Source organism: Protopterus annectens, chromosome 2.part2 (genome assembly GCF_019279795.1).
Source record: "Protopterus annectens isolate FY-2018-M chromosome 2.part2, PAN1.0, whole genome shotgun sequence".
NCBI lineage: Eukaryota > Metazoa > Chordata > Ceratodontiformes > Protopteridae > Protopterus > Protopterus annectens.
In genome coordinates this window covers 482,544,663-482,562,299 of record NC_056730.1, presented here as the reverse complement: position 1 = coordinate 482,562,299, position 17,637 = coordinate 482,544,663, and the positions used below count along the sequence as shown (strand labels likewise).

Genomic DNA, 17,637 nt, shown 5'->3' with positions numbered 1-17,637 from the left:
AGGTACATTACAAAGATTTAAATATTAAAAGGGTAATTTACAAACAATAAAACCAGAAGAGAGTAACTCAAGTGACATCCCAAGTGGAATCCTGTGCACTGCAAAATTTTTTTCCGTACAGATTTAAAATGAATCACAAAAATCTAAAAACTGAGGAGATAATGTACCTCACAAATTGGTTGCCTATTCAAGAAAATAAACCAAGCAGCCTAGAAGACACCAGTGTCAGCCAGGGGATCACTATCAGCTAAAAGGCAGCCAAACAGAGATTGTGAGAAGGCCAGCAGAACAAAATGAGCTCAGTGATAAGTAGGGCTTTAATGAAAAGAAAATTATGACATCTTTAAACATGGAGCCAGTGCAGACCATGCAGGATGGCAATAAAGTGAGTCCATCTAGAGATGCTTGTAGGAGTCTGTAAAATTCATATGTTGCAATCACTCAGATTCAATAAAAAAAGACAGTCCCACATCAAAGGCCCATCAGTAGTCCAGTAGAGAGACAACCATGGCCTAAACAGCCATTAGTAAGTCATCTGATAAAAATTATGCATTTAATTCAAGTGATTGATGAAAACATAACTTCACAAAGACTGCTTTTGTGGAGCACATCAAGATCATACACTACAAACAAACACGCAGAATGTATTTTGTGTACTTGAAGATGTACAAAGCAAGGATAAGTGCTGTGAAGGATCCCATGCATCATGTGAAAGGCTATGGCAAATATTTCAACTGGAATGAATCTCAGGCAATTAAAACTAAAAAAAAATGATTTCCTATACAGTCATCAAAACTTTTCATGGTAAGCCACATGTTGCTGATGGAAGCAGATAAGATCTGTTTATCATCCACACAGCAGTGATTCTGCAGCAGTAATGAGATTACTAAATGGGTGCACATATACTGCAAAAAAGGCAGAGGCAATATGGAGACCTGCAAGATTGCACAACTCAAGAGATTAGGAAAAGGAGGGATTGCCACCTGAAACCAACCTGTGTGTTCACACAGAGGTAATGTGGTATTAATCACTTGAGAACTGTAACAGAGGTCTCCCAGTAAGTAATAAACAAGACATGGCAATGACAAAAATGGAATTCTGGTAAAATAGGGTTATAGATGACTTGGAAAGTAAAAGATTCAGAAGCTATTTAGGAAGGATACAAGTGTTACTAATTTATTTTATATGAAAGGCAAAATTATGATCAGACTCACAGCTGGGCATGGGAAAATGTTAGTAGTTTCTAAATGAGATGCTTGAATTTTTTTTCTAAATGACACAACCATCTATTTTTGTAATGTTCCTTGTTATTCCTGGCAAGAGATGCTGCAGAGTTTTAAAGAGAGAAGGGCTGAAAAAGGCTGACAAGTAGTTTGTGAAAACAGTATTCCTGTAAGCTCAGATCCAAATAACCTTTTTCTAAAAAAATATTCAAAACTTAAATCAGAAATGCCATTATACGATGTGCAGAAGAAAAAGTTCAGAGGTATGCTGAGGCATTAACAAAGACACCTTCATTAACATATAAAATATTCTAATTAAGTCAACCAACATATTTAGTCAGAAATGAAGTTCTGAGAATCTCACCTGTATTTCTTCCCTGGTTAGCTGGTCATTGTTTTCTGTAAATCCTTCTGGCTGCACCCAAGTTCCTGCAGATGTTTCCAAATTGTAATAGTAATCATACTGGCCTTTCACTCTGTGTTTAATCCATACAGACTTACAGTCTCCTTAAAAAAAAAGTATCACATTGTGAAAAGTTAAACGGGAAACACTACTCTCAGGGAGAAGAGTTGCATAAGTGGAAGCATGCCTACATACCCTCAGCTTCATTGACCTTCTGCTGCTTGGCTTCTGAGAGTTCATTGAAGTATGCATCTGCACATTCAGTGACCACTCCTCGAAGGCCAGCTTCAGGGGCTTGCAGGGCCGACAAGGTCTGCTGCTCATCTCCCTTCTCTATTGCCAAGTTTACTGCTGCCATTCCAATGGCCACTACATATAAAAGGCATAATTTATTAAAAAAAAAAAAAGACAAAATTAAAACAACAACTGGCTTGTTTCCTGTTCTTGCAAACTGAAAATACAAATTAATCTAGTCCATGTACACTTTCTTAACATAGACATACAGCACACACACGTTTAGAGAGTTTGTACCCCCCCCACCTACCACCAACAGGCAGTATGCAAGATGTACCTGTACCACTCTCGTGATGGATCGTACTGATGTAAAGGAATCTGTTCCCAAAAACTGGTAATAAGTATGTTAAGATGTACCAAAACACTTAGTAGAAAACAACAAACTGTTATTGTATGCCCTTATAAATGCATTTAAAATGGTAATGTTTTGCATCTTTCCAGACATTTTGTCTTGATCGACTGCCCATCAAAAGCCCCTAAGAACACAAAAAGCTCTCATAAAAAAGAAAAAGCCATTCTGGTATTCTGTCTGGGGTTATTTTTTAACATAAGGAAAAAAATATCATTCATTTGTGCAATCTTCCCCAGCAAACCCTGTACTTGAAATTTCTATACTACGCAATGCACTACTGAAATCTAGGACTGTATAACATTCACAGGTAAACTAATATCTAATACTGCTGATTTGGCATAGTAGTATGTTGCTCTGACTGTAGTGTACAGGGTCTGGGTTCGAGACTTGTCAGTGAAATGCACGGTGGTAACACATTTGGAATGGGAGGGTGGCCTAATGGTTAAGGTGTTTGCCTTACAAACCCAAGGTGCAGGGTTTGAGTCTCACAAGGGATAATTGGCTAGGCTTAAAATGGCTCGCAAGGGCAGTTAGCTTATTACTAACCTATGAACCTATTTAATAATATCATGATGCCATTCCAAAAAAGTTGAGATAATGGTTATGGCTGCATAACCATCAAAATGGTAAATACATACAGTACATATTTTTTTGAAACTTAGCATGAAGGGTAAAGCATCTTAGCATAATGCAAGCAATTTCTCATTTTGTTCTTCAGCTTTTGGAATAGCATCACAAATGCAGGGATTAACACTAATGATGTGTACATGAAAAGATGCCAACCTGTATCTCATCTAAGAGGTGCTGGTGTCACTGAAAGATCAAACTGTTAGGTAATAATGCTGGCATGCAAGGTTGAATTCCATGTCATGTGCAAAACTGAATTTTACATTGCATCAACAGTCTTAGGAAAATACATTTATTTGCTACATATTAAAAAAGGTCAGTGGAATGATCCAAACTGTATCCTTATTACATAACTACTCATCACAACTGTAGAATTCTGAAAAAAGTTCTTGCAGCGAGTCATTTGCATAACAGCTGCATGCCAACCATCTCGCTGTATTACACGCATCAACAATGATGGGCAGCACCTATAAATGAGGAAAGATGACATGCTATCTCACTATTTGCTTACCAAGAAACTGACAAAGATACAGTGATTGAATGTCTTCACATTTTTTAAAGAAACATCTTCATTAAATTATCATGTATGACATACTCAATTTTACATTTATATAAATAAAAACAAACCACATTGACACAATTTTAGTTGCAAACCTTATACATTACAAACCATGATGACACACAATTGTAGTTGCAAACATTATACATCACATAATCTATCCAGTCACTGTGAGTCAGACAGTACATAGCTCATTCAAATCCTGCCTTCTTTAAACTTTGTTCCTCTCCTCTGCATGTATTGTTCCCACAATTTCCATTTTTCCTATGCAATTTGCTCATACCCTTTTCTAAAGGAACCAATTCCAGTTGTTTTATCTCTGTTACTATATTCTCTACTTCTGACAGAGCAGTCTGCCGAGAATCTTTAAAGTCTGCCAAACTCTTTATTCTCCCAAAACATATGTTTCCAATTACTTCTTTCTTCCCCATCACACCCCCAGTATTTGATAACTACCTAAGGATAGCTCTTTGGATTCTGCTTGGGGTATAAAGATACCTATGCAAACAATTCTAAGCAAAAATCCTAAATCTTTTAGACTTAATTGCATATTTGGGTGCCATATATATGTCCTCCCCATTATGTCCTTGTGGATTGCTTATCCGATATCTCTTCCCAATCTTTTAACCTTCTCTAATTTTTATAGTTATCTTGCACTATTTTATATGCCTTACTAATTATTCCTTTTTTTTAACATCAGCTTCTGTTCTAGATTCAACTAATAAACTTTTACTTGGGATTCCCCTATCCTTTTCTCTCTGCCTATACCCTGACATCAGTTCCTCACAGAGAAGGCAGTCCAAATGTCTTCTTGGTCTCTTCCCAGTCTATTACCTTTCCCTCTTTATTTGCTCCCAATACCTTGGTTCATTTGACAGTTTTCTCCACTATATTCCCGCCCCCTCTTGCTTATTCTCTGTATTCCTATATGTAGTCATTCCTATCAGCAGAATCTACTTTCTCCATTCTCAAGTTGGCTTAGTTCTTCGAATACTTTCTGCTACTTTATGAATATAATATTCTACATGGCTGTTATTCTCATTAAGGATCTGCATCCAAAATCTCATTCGCTCTATTTCCTGATTTTCCCCCATGTTTCATTATCATCCATTTTTCCCTGTGAATTATAGCTTCTTGCTTGTGTTATGTACATGAGCCTTAACTGTGCAGCTATAAAATATCCCTTCAAATTAGGTAATCATAAACTACTTTGTTCTATTAGAAGGATGAACTTATCCCACTTGACAATTGCTCTTTTTCCCTCCCAGATAAAAATCTTTCAACTCTGTTACTGTCTACTTCTCTTCTGGTTGATAAAAACAGGCCTGCTCTGTATATAAAACTAAAGGAACAAACAAGATATTTCACTCCTTGTATCTTGCTATTCATATCCATAAACAAGAGCTTCCAGTTTCTCAGTTTTTGTATTATAGTTTACTATCTTCTCACAAATCTGTAGCTGCCATAACACAATCTTTTTTAACCCCTACTCCTAAATACTTCATTTTATGTTCTCATTATTATGGGGGTATTGCTGAACCAGTTCTCGTGTGTGTACACAGTTTACAACTACAGCCTTTGTTCTATCTGAATTAATTTTATATCTCGAAAACCTTGAAACTGTCTTAAAATGTTCTGTTCCACAGCACTGAGATGTCCTTTTCTGGCTTTATCAGGTACAAAATAATATCTGTAAATAAAGCCAACTTTTCTTAATCACCATACCAATTATATCCTTGAATTTCTGACTACCTTGTGTTCTTTGCCAATGGCTCTAAATATAATGCAAATAAAAATCAGAAATAAGGACATTCCTGCCTGGTTCCTCTGTTCAGACACAACTTATCCAATTGGACCCAACATTTTTAAAAGCCATACTGGAGAAACACAGACTGTCCAAATCAAGTTGCTGAGATCAGATAATCTCTTCCTTTCTCTCGTCCATGACTTGTCCCTCTCAGGATGTATGCCTGATGATTTTAGCCAAAGTCTGGAAATGGAACGCATTTGTTTAAAGTTTGTGGTTGATTTAAATGAACACTGCCTGATGAACTTAAAGCACCAGTTTGATGTTTCCCAACCAGTCTGACTCAACATTTGAGGGGAGGGGATCTGTGATGATTTTCCAAAACAAAAAAAAACTTCACCAGTAGAATCAACTGATTCAAATCTACTGAAAGAAACTGATGGTGCTGATTCAGACAATGGCAGTGCTCAAGTAGTACCATTCTTAAAGGATTCCAAATACTCTGCAACTTTTTTCAGTTTACGAGAAATGATACTGTTCACCTCATTATTAACAGTCCAAAACAACTTGGTAATCATGCTGCAATCTAACTTGTTCCTTATCCCAACTTACTAATAGATGACAGACTAGATTTATAAATATAGTTAACTGTAGACAGCAGCTGTTGAAAAAATTGGTCAGTCCTTTGTAGATGTTATTCTTAGCACTAATACAGTTACACCATTTAAAAAAAAGTACAGACCTTTAGGTACTGTACCATAAACTGATGCATGGTACAATATATAAATCATACATAAGAGATATGTATTTCCATGTTTTCTTCTCAAACTGTTTGATATACTCACTAATATCAGAAATACATTTGCCATTATGTACAACTGACATGAAACAATTTCATACTATCAAAGGGATTTTTTAGATAAAACAAAAAAATGAATCTAAAGTATTATTTTGGCCTACAAACGCAGAATTACTAACAGTACCTTCTTTTTCAAAACTTGTTGCAGATATATCAGATACAATACATTGTCCTAAAGGAATGGACAACAGTTTTGTCAGTATCTTCAAGCTGACTCTTCCATGGAAAGTTCTCGAGACTGTTCCATATTGGTTGCCTTCTAAGTATACCCCATTTAGGATTGCCTTGTCAAAGTCTACCACAGGCTCAATTGCTATGTCTATCATTTTTATAAAGGCATCTTCAATGTTTAAGTTACAGCAGCAAGGATTTCTTAGGTGAAACATCCCTTGATGCAGACAACCAAAGAGAATACTGCATTAATAGAGTTAAGGCTGTTAAGTCTATAACTGTCCCATGTACAGCTTTAACCTCTATAAAACAACAGCTCTTGATAAAGTAAGTTAAACAGGCAGACAAAGCCTGTTCGGCCATTTGTTTGCCTTTTTTCTTTTTTCTGCCTTATCGGTCTTGCCAAAGCAAACTCAGAGTTACTTAGATTGCCTATTTAAGCAATAGAGCATAACTTCAAATATATACTATCTGGTTGGTTTAGATACGTTATTTAATATAAAATGTGTTCCATGAGGTATATCCCACAGGACCCATTCTAGGCTCTGCCTGGAAGATATAGACAGAAATGAAGCAAAACAAAACAGAACAAAAATACAATAAAATCCAAACCAGAGAGAGCAAACCATGGAACGATGACCAGACTACCATAAACTCCGTCAGTAGTATCACAACCTGTAGAAAACCTACAGCAACGCCTCAGTAAATATATAAAACTTTATTTGAAACTGCAGGTTAGCGCTTTTGCCAAATGGCTTCTTCAGACCTTTACAATCAATAAATTAAGCCACTTATATACAACAAAAGGCGGGAATTACAATCATTCTTAAAGTGCTAATGCATAATTATCAAAAAATTTTATAAAACCATACAATAAAACAAATCATTCATAGTACATAACTAATCCTAATAAAATCTAACTTATATAGTCATACTTATATCAATTACATAAACTATATATATAAAAAATGTATATACAAACATACACTTAAAATCTGATGTATTGTCTGGGGTGGAATACTTATATGATAGAGGTAATGCATTGCTACCAACACAACTCAATAAACTACACTTATTCATTATTTTATTACATAATAATGAAGCTCCCTAAATTCATTAATCATATTATCACTTGTGTAGTCTCCTTGACCTCAAAAAAGGTTTCACAGAGACCATACTATTAAGACCGGGAGGGATATCAGACCTAAACTTCATGATCCAACTAGCTTCTCTTGTTTCTGTATAAGTCCTGATATCACCTCTCCTCGGTCCTGGGGTAATCTGCTCTATGATCAGAAACTTGAATGTATGTGTGTCTCCCTGAATCATAACATGCCTAGCTACAGCATTAGTCTTAACTCTTGTCCTAATATTATATACATGCTCACGTATTCTATCTCTCAACATCCTATTGGTTTTACCAATATAGACTGCTTGGCATTCAACACAGGAAGCTAAATAAATAACATTAACTGCTAGACATGTCCCATTCACTCTAAATTCATACACCTTAGATGACTTAGGATGTATAAATATATTATCTTGGTTTATATAACTGCAGAAATTACATCTATTGCATCTCGATGTTTTATATGGTAAAGTCGGGTGATGTCCTACTTGTTTCTTTGGATAACATAATAACCTTTTTAAATTCTTTTTATTTCTATATACGAACCTAGGTGCTCCTCCAACTATACTCATAAGTCCCGTATCCACAGTTAAAACACCCCAATGTGCCCTAATAATACCCTTTATTATTCCTATGTCACTAGTGTAAAAAATGGAACAAGCTGTTCCTCTGTTCATCCTTTTCTCTTGATATGAGCCTACGTGATCCTGGGTTCTATGGTCACCATAGGTGGAAATCTCACCAAAATATGGTGCTGCACGGTTCTCTCTAAGTGTATTAATGTCCGCAGTCCCTTTCAATATATAATTGACAGAGTAACCCCTTGTCTGGAACCTACCACATAATTCATCCAACTCCTTCCTATAACCTAATTCGATGGGGTTATATCTAGATATACGCATCGCTTGTCCCTTCACCACATTGTGGTATACATAACCTGGATGCATACTCGTCCTGTGAAGTAATACATTCTTATGACAGCTCTTCCTAAATACACTAGTGTTCACCATGCCATTGGGTAACCTCTCTACAAAAACATCCAAAAATGGAAGTTTGGTTGTTGAAGATTCATATGTAAATCTTAAATATCCAGTTGCAGAATTAAGCTCATCTACAAATAACCCTAATTCAGTGGACGTACCTGTCCATATGAGGAAAAGGTCGTCCACAAAACGCCTGTAGAAAGGAATAAACCTTTGAAAATGCTGCATTGGAAATAAATACTCATGTTCCCATTCTGCCATAAAAAGGTTGGTGTAGCTATTGGCACAAGATGTGCCCATAGCTACGCCATCCCTCTGTAGATAAAAGCTCCCTTCAAAATAGAAAACATTTGACTCTAACACCATCTCCAATAAATACATAAGAAGCTCTATTTTATTATCAGACATCTGTGTGTTCCTTCTCAAATATTGACTTATCATTGTTATCCCTTCTGTATTGGGAATCACGGTAAACAAGGACTGGATGTCTAAAGATACAAATAAATAATCAGTCACCATAGTAGTGTTCCATATAAAATCATTCAAATCTAGAAGGAACTGTTTCGTGTCCCGTAAAACAAATTCATTCAGATCTACTAACGGTCTAAGCTGTCTCTCTATATAAATGGAAATCGGTTCAGTTGACCACCCTCTACCCGCCACTATAGGCCTGAATGGAGGATTATCCTTGTTCTTATGTACTTTAGGGAGCCCATGCATAATTGGGATCAAAGGATATTCAACCAATAAAAACCGATACAACTCCGTGTCTATTAAACTGCCGACACGTAAATCTTCCAAATTTGATTGTATACTATTGATAATAGTATCAATCATATCTCCTTCTATCGGCCTATAATGAATATTATCAGATAGCATTTCTCTCATTCGAGTTATATAATGCTCCATATCCATGAGTACTACCCCACCTCCTTTATCAGCTGGCCTAATAGCAAAGGACTGGTCATTCATTAAATTGTTTAAGGACTCTCTCTGTTTAAAGGATAAATTAAACCTGTTCCTAGGTATTCTCCTCTCACTGCCCTCATATAATTTAAATAGATCTTCCTCTACCAATTTACTATAGGCAGCCAACAATGGATGTAATGGCGGGGTAAATACACTGGGTTTCTTAAGTCCCATGGTAGATGTCATATCACTATTATTGAAAAAGATTTTCAATGATAAGTTACGAACAAATAATTTAAAGTCTCGCATGGTTTCTTCATATCTACTACAAGTGGTAGGAATAAAAGACAATCCCTTGTCTAATACATTCACTTCATCTTCTGTTAGTAAGCGGGATGAAATGTTAATAACTAAATTTTCCTTTTTTGTCTGCCCCTGCTTGCAGATCGCATTCTTCCTTCTCTCCTCTCTGACCTGATGGGGAAAGGGTGTGTCATCACCCATCAGGTCAGAGAGGAGAGAAGGAAGAATGCGATCTGCAAGCAGGGGCAGACAAAAAAGGAAACTCTCCCCAAACAAACATACGAATTACAACATAAAAAAGATGTGGGAAGGGAAAACGAACATTTAGTGATAAAGTAGGTGGGGCAGTACTCATGGATATGGAGCATTATATAACTCGAATGAGAGAAATGCTATCTGATAATATTCATTATAGGCCGATAGAAGGAGATATGATTGATACTATTATCAATAGTATACAATCAGATTTGGAAGATTTATGTGTCGGCAGTTTAATAGACACTGAGTTGTATCGGTTTTTATTGGTTGAATATCCTTTGATCCCAATTATGCATGGGCTCCCTAAAGTGCATAAGAACAAGGATAATCCTCCATTCAGGCCTATAGTGGCGGGTAGAGGGTGGTCAACTGAACCGATTTCCATTTATATAGAGAGACAGCTTAGACCGTTCGTAGATCTGAATGAATTTGTTTTACGGGACATGAAACAGTTCCTTCTAGATTTGAATGATTTTATGAGGAACACTACTATGGTGACTGATTATTTATTTGTATCTTTAGACATCCAGTCCCTGTTTACCGTGATTCCCAATACAGAAGGGACAACAATGATAAGCTAATATTTGAGAAGGAACACACAGATGTCGGATAATAAAATAGAGCTTCTTATGTATTTATTGGAGATGGTGTTAGAGTCAAATGTTTTCTATTTTGAAGGGAGCTTTTATCTACAGAGGGATGGCGTAGCTATGGGCACATCTTGTGCCAATAGCTACGCCAACCTTTTTATGGCAGAATGGGAACATGAGTATTTATTTCCAATGCAGCATTTTCAAAGGTTTATTCCTTTCTACAGGCGTTTTGTGGACGACCTTTTCCTCATATGGACAGGTACGTCCACTGAATTGGGGTTATTTGTAGATGAGCTTAATTCTGCAACTGGATATTTAAGATTTACATATGAATCTTCAACAACCAAACTTCCATTTTTGGATGTTTTTGTAGAGAGGTTACCCAATGGCATGGTGAACACTGGTGTATTTAGGAAGAGCTGTCATAAGAATGTATTACTTCACAGGACGAGTATGCATCCAGGTTATGTACACCACAATGTGGTGAAGGGACAAGCGATGCGTATATCTAGATATAACCCCACCGAATTAGGTTATAGGAAGGAGTTAGATGAATTATGTGGTAGGTTCCAGACAAGGGGTTACTCTGTCAATGATATATTGAAAGGGACTGCGGACATTAATACACTTAGAGAGAACCGTGCAGCACCATATTTTGGTGAGATTTCCACCTATGGTGACCATAGAACCAAGGATCACGTAGGCTCATATCAAGAGGAAAGGATGAACAGAGGAACAGCTTGTTCCATTTTTTACACTAGTGACATAGGAATAATAAAGGATATTATTAGGGCACATTGGGGTGTTTTAACTGTGGATACGGGACTTATGAGTATAGTTGGAGGAGCATCTAGGTTCGTATATAGAAATAAAAAGAATAGGTTATTATGTTATCCAAAGGAACAAGTAGGGCATCACCCGACTTTACCATATAAAACATCGAGATGCAACAGATGTAATTTCTGCAGTTATATAAACCAAGATAATATATTTATACATCCTAAGTCATCTAAGGTGTATGAATTTAGAGTGAATGGGACATGTCTATCAGTTAATGTTATTTATTTAGCTTCCTGCGTTGAATGCCAAGCATTCTATATTGGTAAAACCAATAGGATGTTGAGGGATAGTATACGTGAGCATGTATATAATATTAGGACAAGAGTTAAGACTAATGCTCTAGCTAGGCATGTTATGATGCAGGGAGACACACATACATTCAAGTTTCTGATCATAGAGCAGATTACCCCAGGACCGAGGAGAGGTGATATCAGGACTTATACAGAAACAAGAGAAGCTAGTTGGATTATGAAGTTTAGGTCTGATATCCCTCCCGGTCTTAATAGTATGGTCTCTGTAAAACCTTTTTTGAGGTCAAGGAGACTACACAAGTGATAATATGATTAATGAATTTAGGGAGCTTCATTATTATGTAATAAAATAATGAATAAGTGTAGTTTATTGAGTTGTGCTGGTAGCAATGCATTACCTCTATCATATAAGTATTCCACCCCAGACAATACATCAGATTTTAAGTGTATGTTTGTATATACATTTTTTATATATATAGTTTATGTAATTGATATAAGTATGACTATATAAGTTAGATTTTATTAGGATTAGTTATGTACTATGAATGATTTGTTTTATTGTATGGTTTTATAAAATTTTTTGATAATTATGCATTAGCACTTTAAGAATGATTGTAATTCCTGCCTTTTGTTGTATATAAGTGGCTTAATAATTTATTGATTGTAAAGGTCTGAAGAAGCCATTCGGCGAAAGCGCTAACCTGCAGTTTCAATAAAAGTTTTATATATTCAATGAGGCATTGCTGTAGGTTTTCTACAGGTTGTGATACTACTGACAGAGTTTATGGTCGTCTGGTCATCGTTCCATGGTTTGCTCTCTCTGGTTTGGATTTTACTGACATTTATTTTGGCTGTTTACAGAGAGGCATTTGTTCTGCTTTAGCACTTATTGGACTAGAACAAAAATACAGTTAAAAATGACAAATACTTCACATATATAAAAATGTAAATACTAAAGTACAGTAAGAATATCAATACAGGTAACACTGTGAACAAATATATACAATGGCACATATAATTATACAATGCCATTCTGTTCATAAGATGGTTTAGAAACTGGTAACGACAGCAAGCAACAATGATGCTTGACTGTACTCACCATTCGTCTTTACCTGCAAGCATACAAAAGGTACACAGTAATCAGAAGAGTATCACCCTAAATGAAACTTTCTGGAAAATAAACTTGGTGATCAATCAAGTGTTTAGTGTACAAATTAGAAAGCACCTTCAGAAGGAATGCAGTATCACAGCAAAAAATATGCCCTTATGAAAGGCTAGAAAAGGGATTCTCAAACCAAATAGCTCAGGATTCAAACAGCAGAAATTACTGGCATTTTCAAGAATCTAGCTTCCATTCAGGACACAGCTGTCTCTTCCTGTTCATAAGGGGCAGCCCCAGGTATAGACAGTAACTGATCTGCCTTGCAAGATTTGGTGAAGAGGGAAAAATGTTGGGACAGCTTCTGCTAGACTTCAGAGGCACAGTTACTAGGTATGAGACATAGGATGTCACCTTGCATATGGGTATCAAATGGTGTCAGAGAATTCCTAAAAACAGATAGCGGACCCTCAGATACCTCAGTCTCCAAATGGCAGGAGGCGCTTCCTCCAACACAAGGACTCATGGCAGAGTCTTTCACAACTCAAAAAGACAATTCCAAACATCCCCTTAATATGAATAGGATATTTGCCTCCCCAGTGTCACCACAATATAAGAATAACTGACTGACTAGTAACTAGGATCTAATCCAGACATGAATAGGGCATTTTCAGCCTGACAAGTAATGCTAGACACTTTAAACATGGTGACCTCCAGAGCAGCAGATCAAAAGGTCTCAGCAGCAACAGCTGTCATGGGTGGGGAGGGGTTTGAAATGAATAAATTATGGACTAGGGAGACAGGAAAGCAGTGCTGATGTCCTGTCCTCAGTCAGTGACTTAATTTTCTCTTGGTCAACCAGTTTCTCCATCCACTTCTTTTTTGGGAGAAATGCCAGACACAGATGACTGCTGGGAGTTGTCAGGTAAGGCAACCTGGTAGGCAAAGGACTCTAGTTTCTGCTTTTTAAGACATACACAGAGAATAAGACAAGTTCTCCTGGACTACTTGTGAGCATTAGGAAAGAAAACACAAGAGAACAACACATCAAGGACAACTCCCAGGAAAAATTTATTTGTGAAAGGAAATTTTTATGAGGAGTCTAAATTTTGCATGAGAGCGCACACAATACCTATCTCTCTCTCTCTCTCTATATATATATATATATATATATATATATCTATCTATCTTTAGATAAGCATATAATACACACACACATGTGTGTGTGTATATTTATATATATTTACATATATATATATATATATATATATATATATATATTCTCTCTCACACACTCATCAAAAGTGGATTGTACAGACATATCCTTAGCAGCCTTCACATGTCCACAGTCACTAGACTAAACTCAATAGACAGCTAAGTAACAACAAAGCATTATTACAGGAGGAGGAAAAGTGCCCAGTTTGGTATTTATCTGTCCACCTCTGAATCATCATGACCAGACCACTGAGACTCACTGACCAGAGCTTTCATACAGTGCAGACTTGCATTGCTGTACTGCATCAAGAAAGAAAAGGCTGCCATCCCTAGGAATGAGTCAGTCTAACTAGAAAGAAGGGGGCAAATCAGTTAGGGTGAACAACAGACCTCACCTGTGGCTGTACTCATCATAGGTTGGTACTAGGCTATCAGCCCTAGGGCCTATACAAACCTAGCCATAACAATTCCCTGGCTATTTTTTCCCACACTATTTACTTCCCTGGGCCCCTGTCTAGCAGGGTGATGGACATGATCCCCGGGGTGAATTTCCTTTCTCCCATCCAATCGTCAAGGTTCCTTTTGAAGAGGACCAGAGAGGCACTCTGCTTGACATGTATGGGCAATCTATTCCAGAGTCTGGGGAGTCTCTGGGTCAGGAACCTATTCCTCCTGTATGTTTTGTTTATTGTGATGACAAGGTTTAGATCCCTGGAGAGTGTGGCTCTGAGAGATTGGGATTTCTTTAAGTGTAGCATGTCCAACACCTCTGGGTTTGACATGGCCTTGTATGTTAAGCAGAGATCGCCTCTGAGTAGACTATATGCGACAGAGTATAGCTGGAGTTTTTTAAGGCGGTCAGCGTAGGGCATCTGCTTTAGCCCTGTGATTCTTTTAGTGAGGTATTCCTGCGGCCTTTCCAGTTGTTGCAGATGTCTTGAGAGGTACATACCAAACGGGGCATTGTATTCTATAATGGGTCTAATGAGGGATGAGTACAGTAGGACAATGACCTCCTTTCTTCTGGATCAAAGACTATGAATGCAACAGTGATCTACATGAAGAACATCCATGACTGCCTGACAGTGATCCTAATGATAGCCTAAGCAAATAAACCAGCTAAGGATGCTCACTACACTAAAATATCCCAGAAATGTACTGGGATGAAAGGGAAATCTCCTTCTACAATACCTAGTCAACAATCTTTTGAGACACTGACAGAAGGGAGCTAAGGTCATTGTCTTCCTCTGCTTGTTGATGTAGTGCATGACTATAGTCTTGTTCATAGAAATTTTGACACCCTAAAGAGGTAGGAGATTTGGGAGCATCATCAGGCCATCATTTTTATAAAACATCTGGTTTCAGTGAGATTTTGGGCACTGGGGGCAAGATGGGCATGCTCTCAGTCAGGCAGAGAGAGAATTACTTCACCATAAACATTCCAGACAGGATGGGCCTGACATTTTTATAGTCTCTTATCAAATCCTACAAATGCCATAAAGTACAGTTGTGTACACTTGCCATAAATGTAGATGTTAGAGTGTATCCATCCAAGGTAGAGATATCCGTGGGTTCTATAGTTGAAGCATCTCACAGCATACTGGACTCTGAATGAGTCTCAGTAGAGGCCTGCGAATCAGTAGTAGTGGGTATCAGGGGCTGCAAAAGCGCCTTACTGAGTACCGGCGAACTGGCGACTGGCTTAGGAGAAGCGTCGTCAGCAGTTTTGGACCTCGGCGGCCTGTCTCCGTCTTTATCTTTGCGTTTTTTAGGAATCCCGGTAGTCGGATGGCTAACCGACGACATTTCTGGATAATTAAACTGAGAACCGAAATATGTAGAGGCGAAAATATACGGACGACGGATAGTGCGCTGATTAAATAAAGCAGAAAACCGACAGCAAGGTACATCGTGGTCAGGGCCTAGGCAAGGAATACAGTACGAATGAAAGTCTTTATGAGGTATTTGCTTTTCACAAGTAATGCAGTTATTAACTTTTCCTGACATCGGTAAGGAGCAAGAAAAAGTTTCCCCAACGGGGTACTTAACTTTAGTTGAATACTTCGGTTCTAAAACTCGAAAATGAAAATTTCAGGAGTCGGCTGACCGGCACTTCAGAACTGCTTCTGCTTCGGGCACCGCACGGCAAGAAAGACTGATGTAATGGCGTCGGCTGCATGTTTTATACCCCTGATGACCTGACGTCATGGAAGAAGGGATACCAACCGACGCAGGACCCAAGACTTTGTTAATCAGGCTGACTGAGGGCTACCTGCAAGCAGATAACCCAAATGTAATGACTGCAACAGTGAAACATGAACATCCACAAACTCTTCAGCTGCAGAAGGGCCAAACTGAACCTGTTTATCCCAAATGATAATTTAAAATCTTAGATTTAAAATCAGGAAGATTATGAGAATGAAGTCAAGCAAATCTCCTCAAAACTGATCCAGCAGCTGCATTTCTGGGGGAAGAATCATCAGCATCATAGATGCACTTTAAAATATGCTTAGTCAGACAAGAATCTCCTGTCACAGAAGCATTTATAAGCTCTTTACCTCATAAGAAACAAGATTAGGCTTTAACTTCTGTGTGCTCTCAAAAGATAATAAAAACTAACATATGAGCCTGACAGTTTAAAATTAGAAAGTCAAAGTACCAGAATTATACATGCTCCTTCCCAATTTATCCATTGCTTTCCCATTCTTGTCAGTGGAAATGGGGTTAGCAGTTGTAATGTGTTCAGCAGAAGCAGATTTGAATGGAGAAAGAACTGCATTAAAATTAGAAGACAGGTACTTGTGTGTCTGTGGTAGCTTATGTAACTTGTCAGACTTCCTAAGTACAGGCACACCATCAGGTAAGGAAAAAGCAGTGAGAAAAACATTCTCCAAGACAGACAGGACAGGCAGGATAGCCACAGTTTTAATTGTAAGAAATCATAAAAAAATTTTCTTGCACCACAGGAACTTAAAGGAAAACAATGGGATATTAAATCTAATTGCTCTATCTGCTGTTTCCTTAAGTCCCCCTTATGTGCTACAGGCAAAAAAAAAAAAAAACTACAGCTTTAAAATAAAGTGATCAAAACAGTTTTAAATCTGAGCTTCCTAAATCTCCGTACTATATGAGTTTCCGTTTTCTAACCCAAAATAAAAATGTCTACTTGTCTCTTAAATAATGATGTCACATCTGCCACAGCTCCTCAAGTCAATCCCTGGAGGTTTCCACCCCCAAAGTGACGTAAACTCTGCCTTATTTCCATGCTGCATTGAAGCTCCTGTGATCCTCCCACATTGTGATGCCATTGCTGCCTTGGCCAGCCCACTATTACCCTAATAAAACGTAGCTGCTGTGTGGAACTTCTTTTTGAGCGAAGTGACTGCTGTCGGCTCCATTTTCTGTGAAGGACTCGCTGGAAGCTTTTTCTCAAGCGTTGGAAAACTTCAGTAAGTAAGGTAAGTTATAAATTTTAAATGTCCATGTGTCCCTAGCATTGATATTTGTCGTTATGCACACATTAGTCGACTTAATGCTCAGAAGTGTGTCACTCTTTGTTTAATTTTTAGTAATGTCGATTCTTTAGTTTATTATTTATGTACTTGCGATGTTTATTTATATTTGTGTGCTCCGTTTGTTTTTTTGGTGTAATTGGCGTCCTTATTATTATTATTATCGAGTCGGAAGGTAGGGGCATGCTCAAATTAATATTTTATTTGTTGTTTGTAAGTTGTACGCTGAAACCCACGTTGTCTAAAGTCCGCGTGAATGGTATCTGTTGGTTGCTTTGTTCGATCGGCGCCTTTTGCGAATTTACTGTTT

At 37.5% G+C, this 17,637-nt stretch overlaps 1 protein-coding gene across 1 annotated transcript in view; it reads right to left on the bottom strand.

Moving 5' to 3' along the window:
• IQGAP2 (IQ motif containing GTPase activating protein 2) overlaps positions 1-17,637 on the bottom strand; it is a gene marked incomplete in the record, with an annotated part of 4,327,392 nt that overhangs the window by 1,557,803 nt on the left and 2,751,952 nt on the right. Inside the window, 2 exon segments of the mRNA XM_044063965.1 lie at positions 1,588-1,730; positions 1,822-1,995. Coding sequence (XP_043919900.1) covers positions 1,588-1,730; positions 1,822-1,995 — 317 coding nt within the window.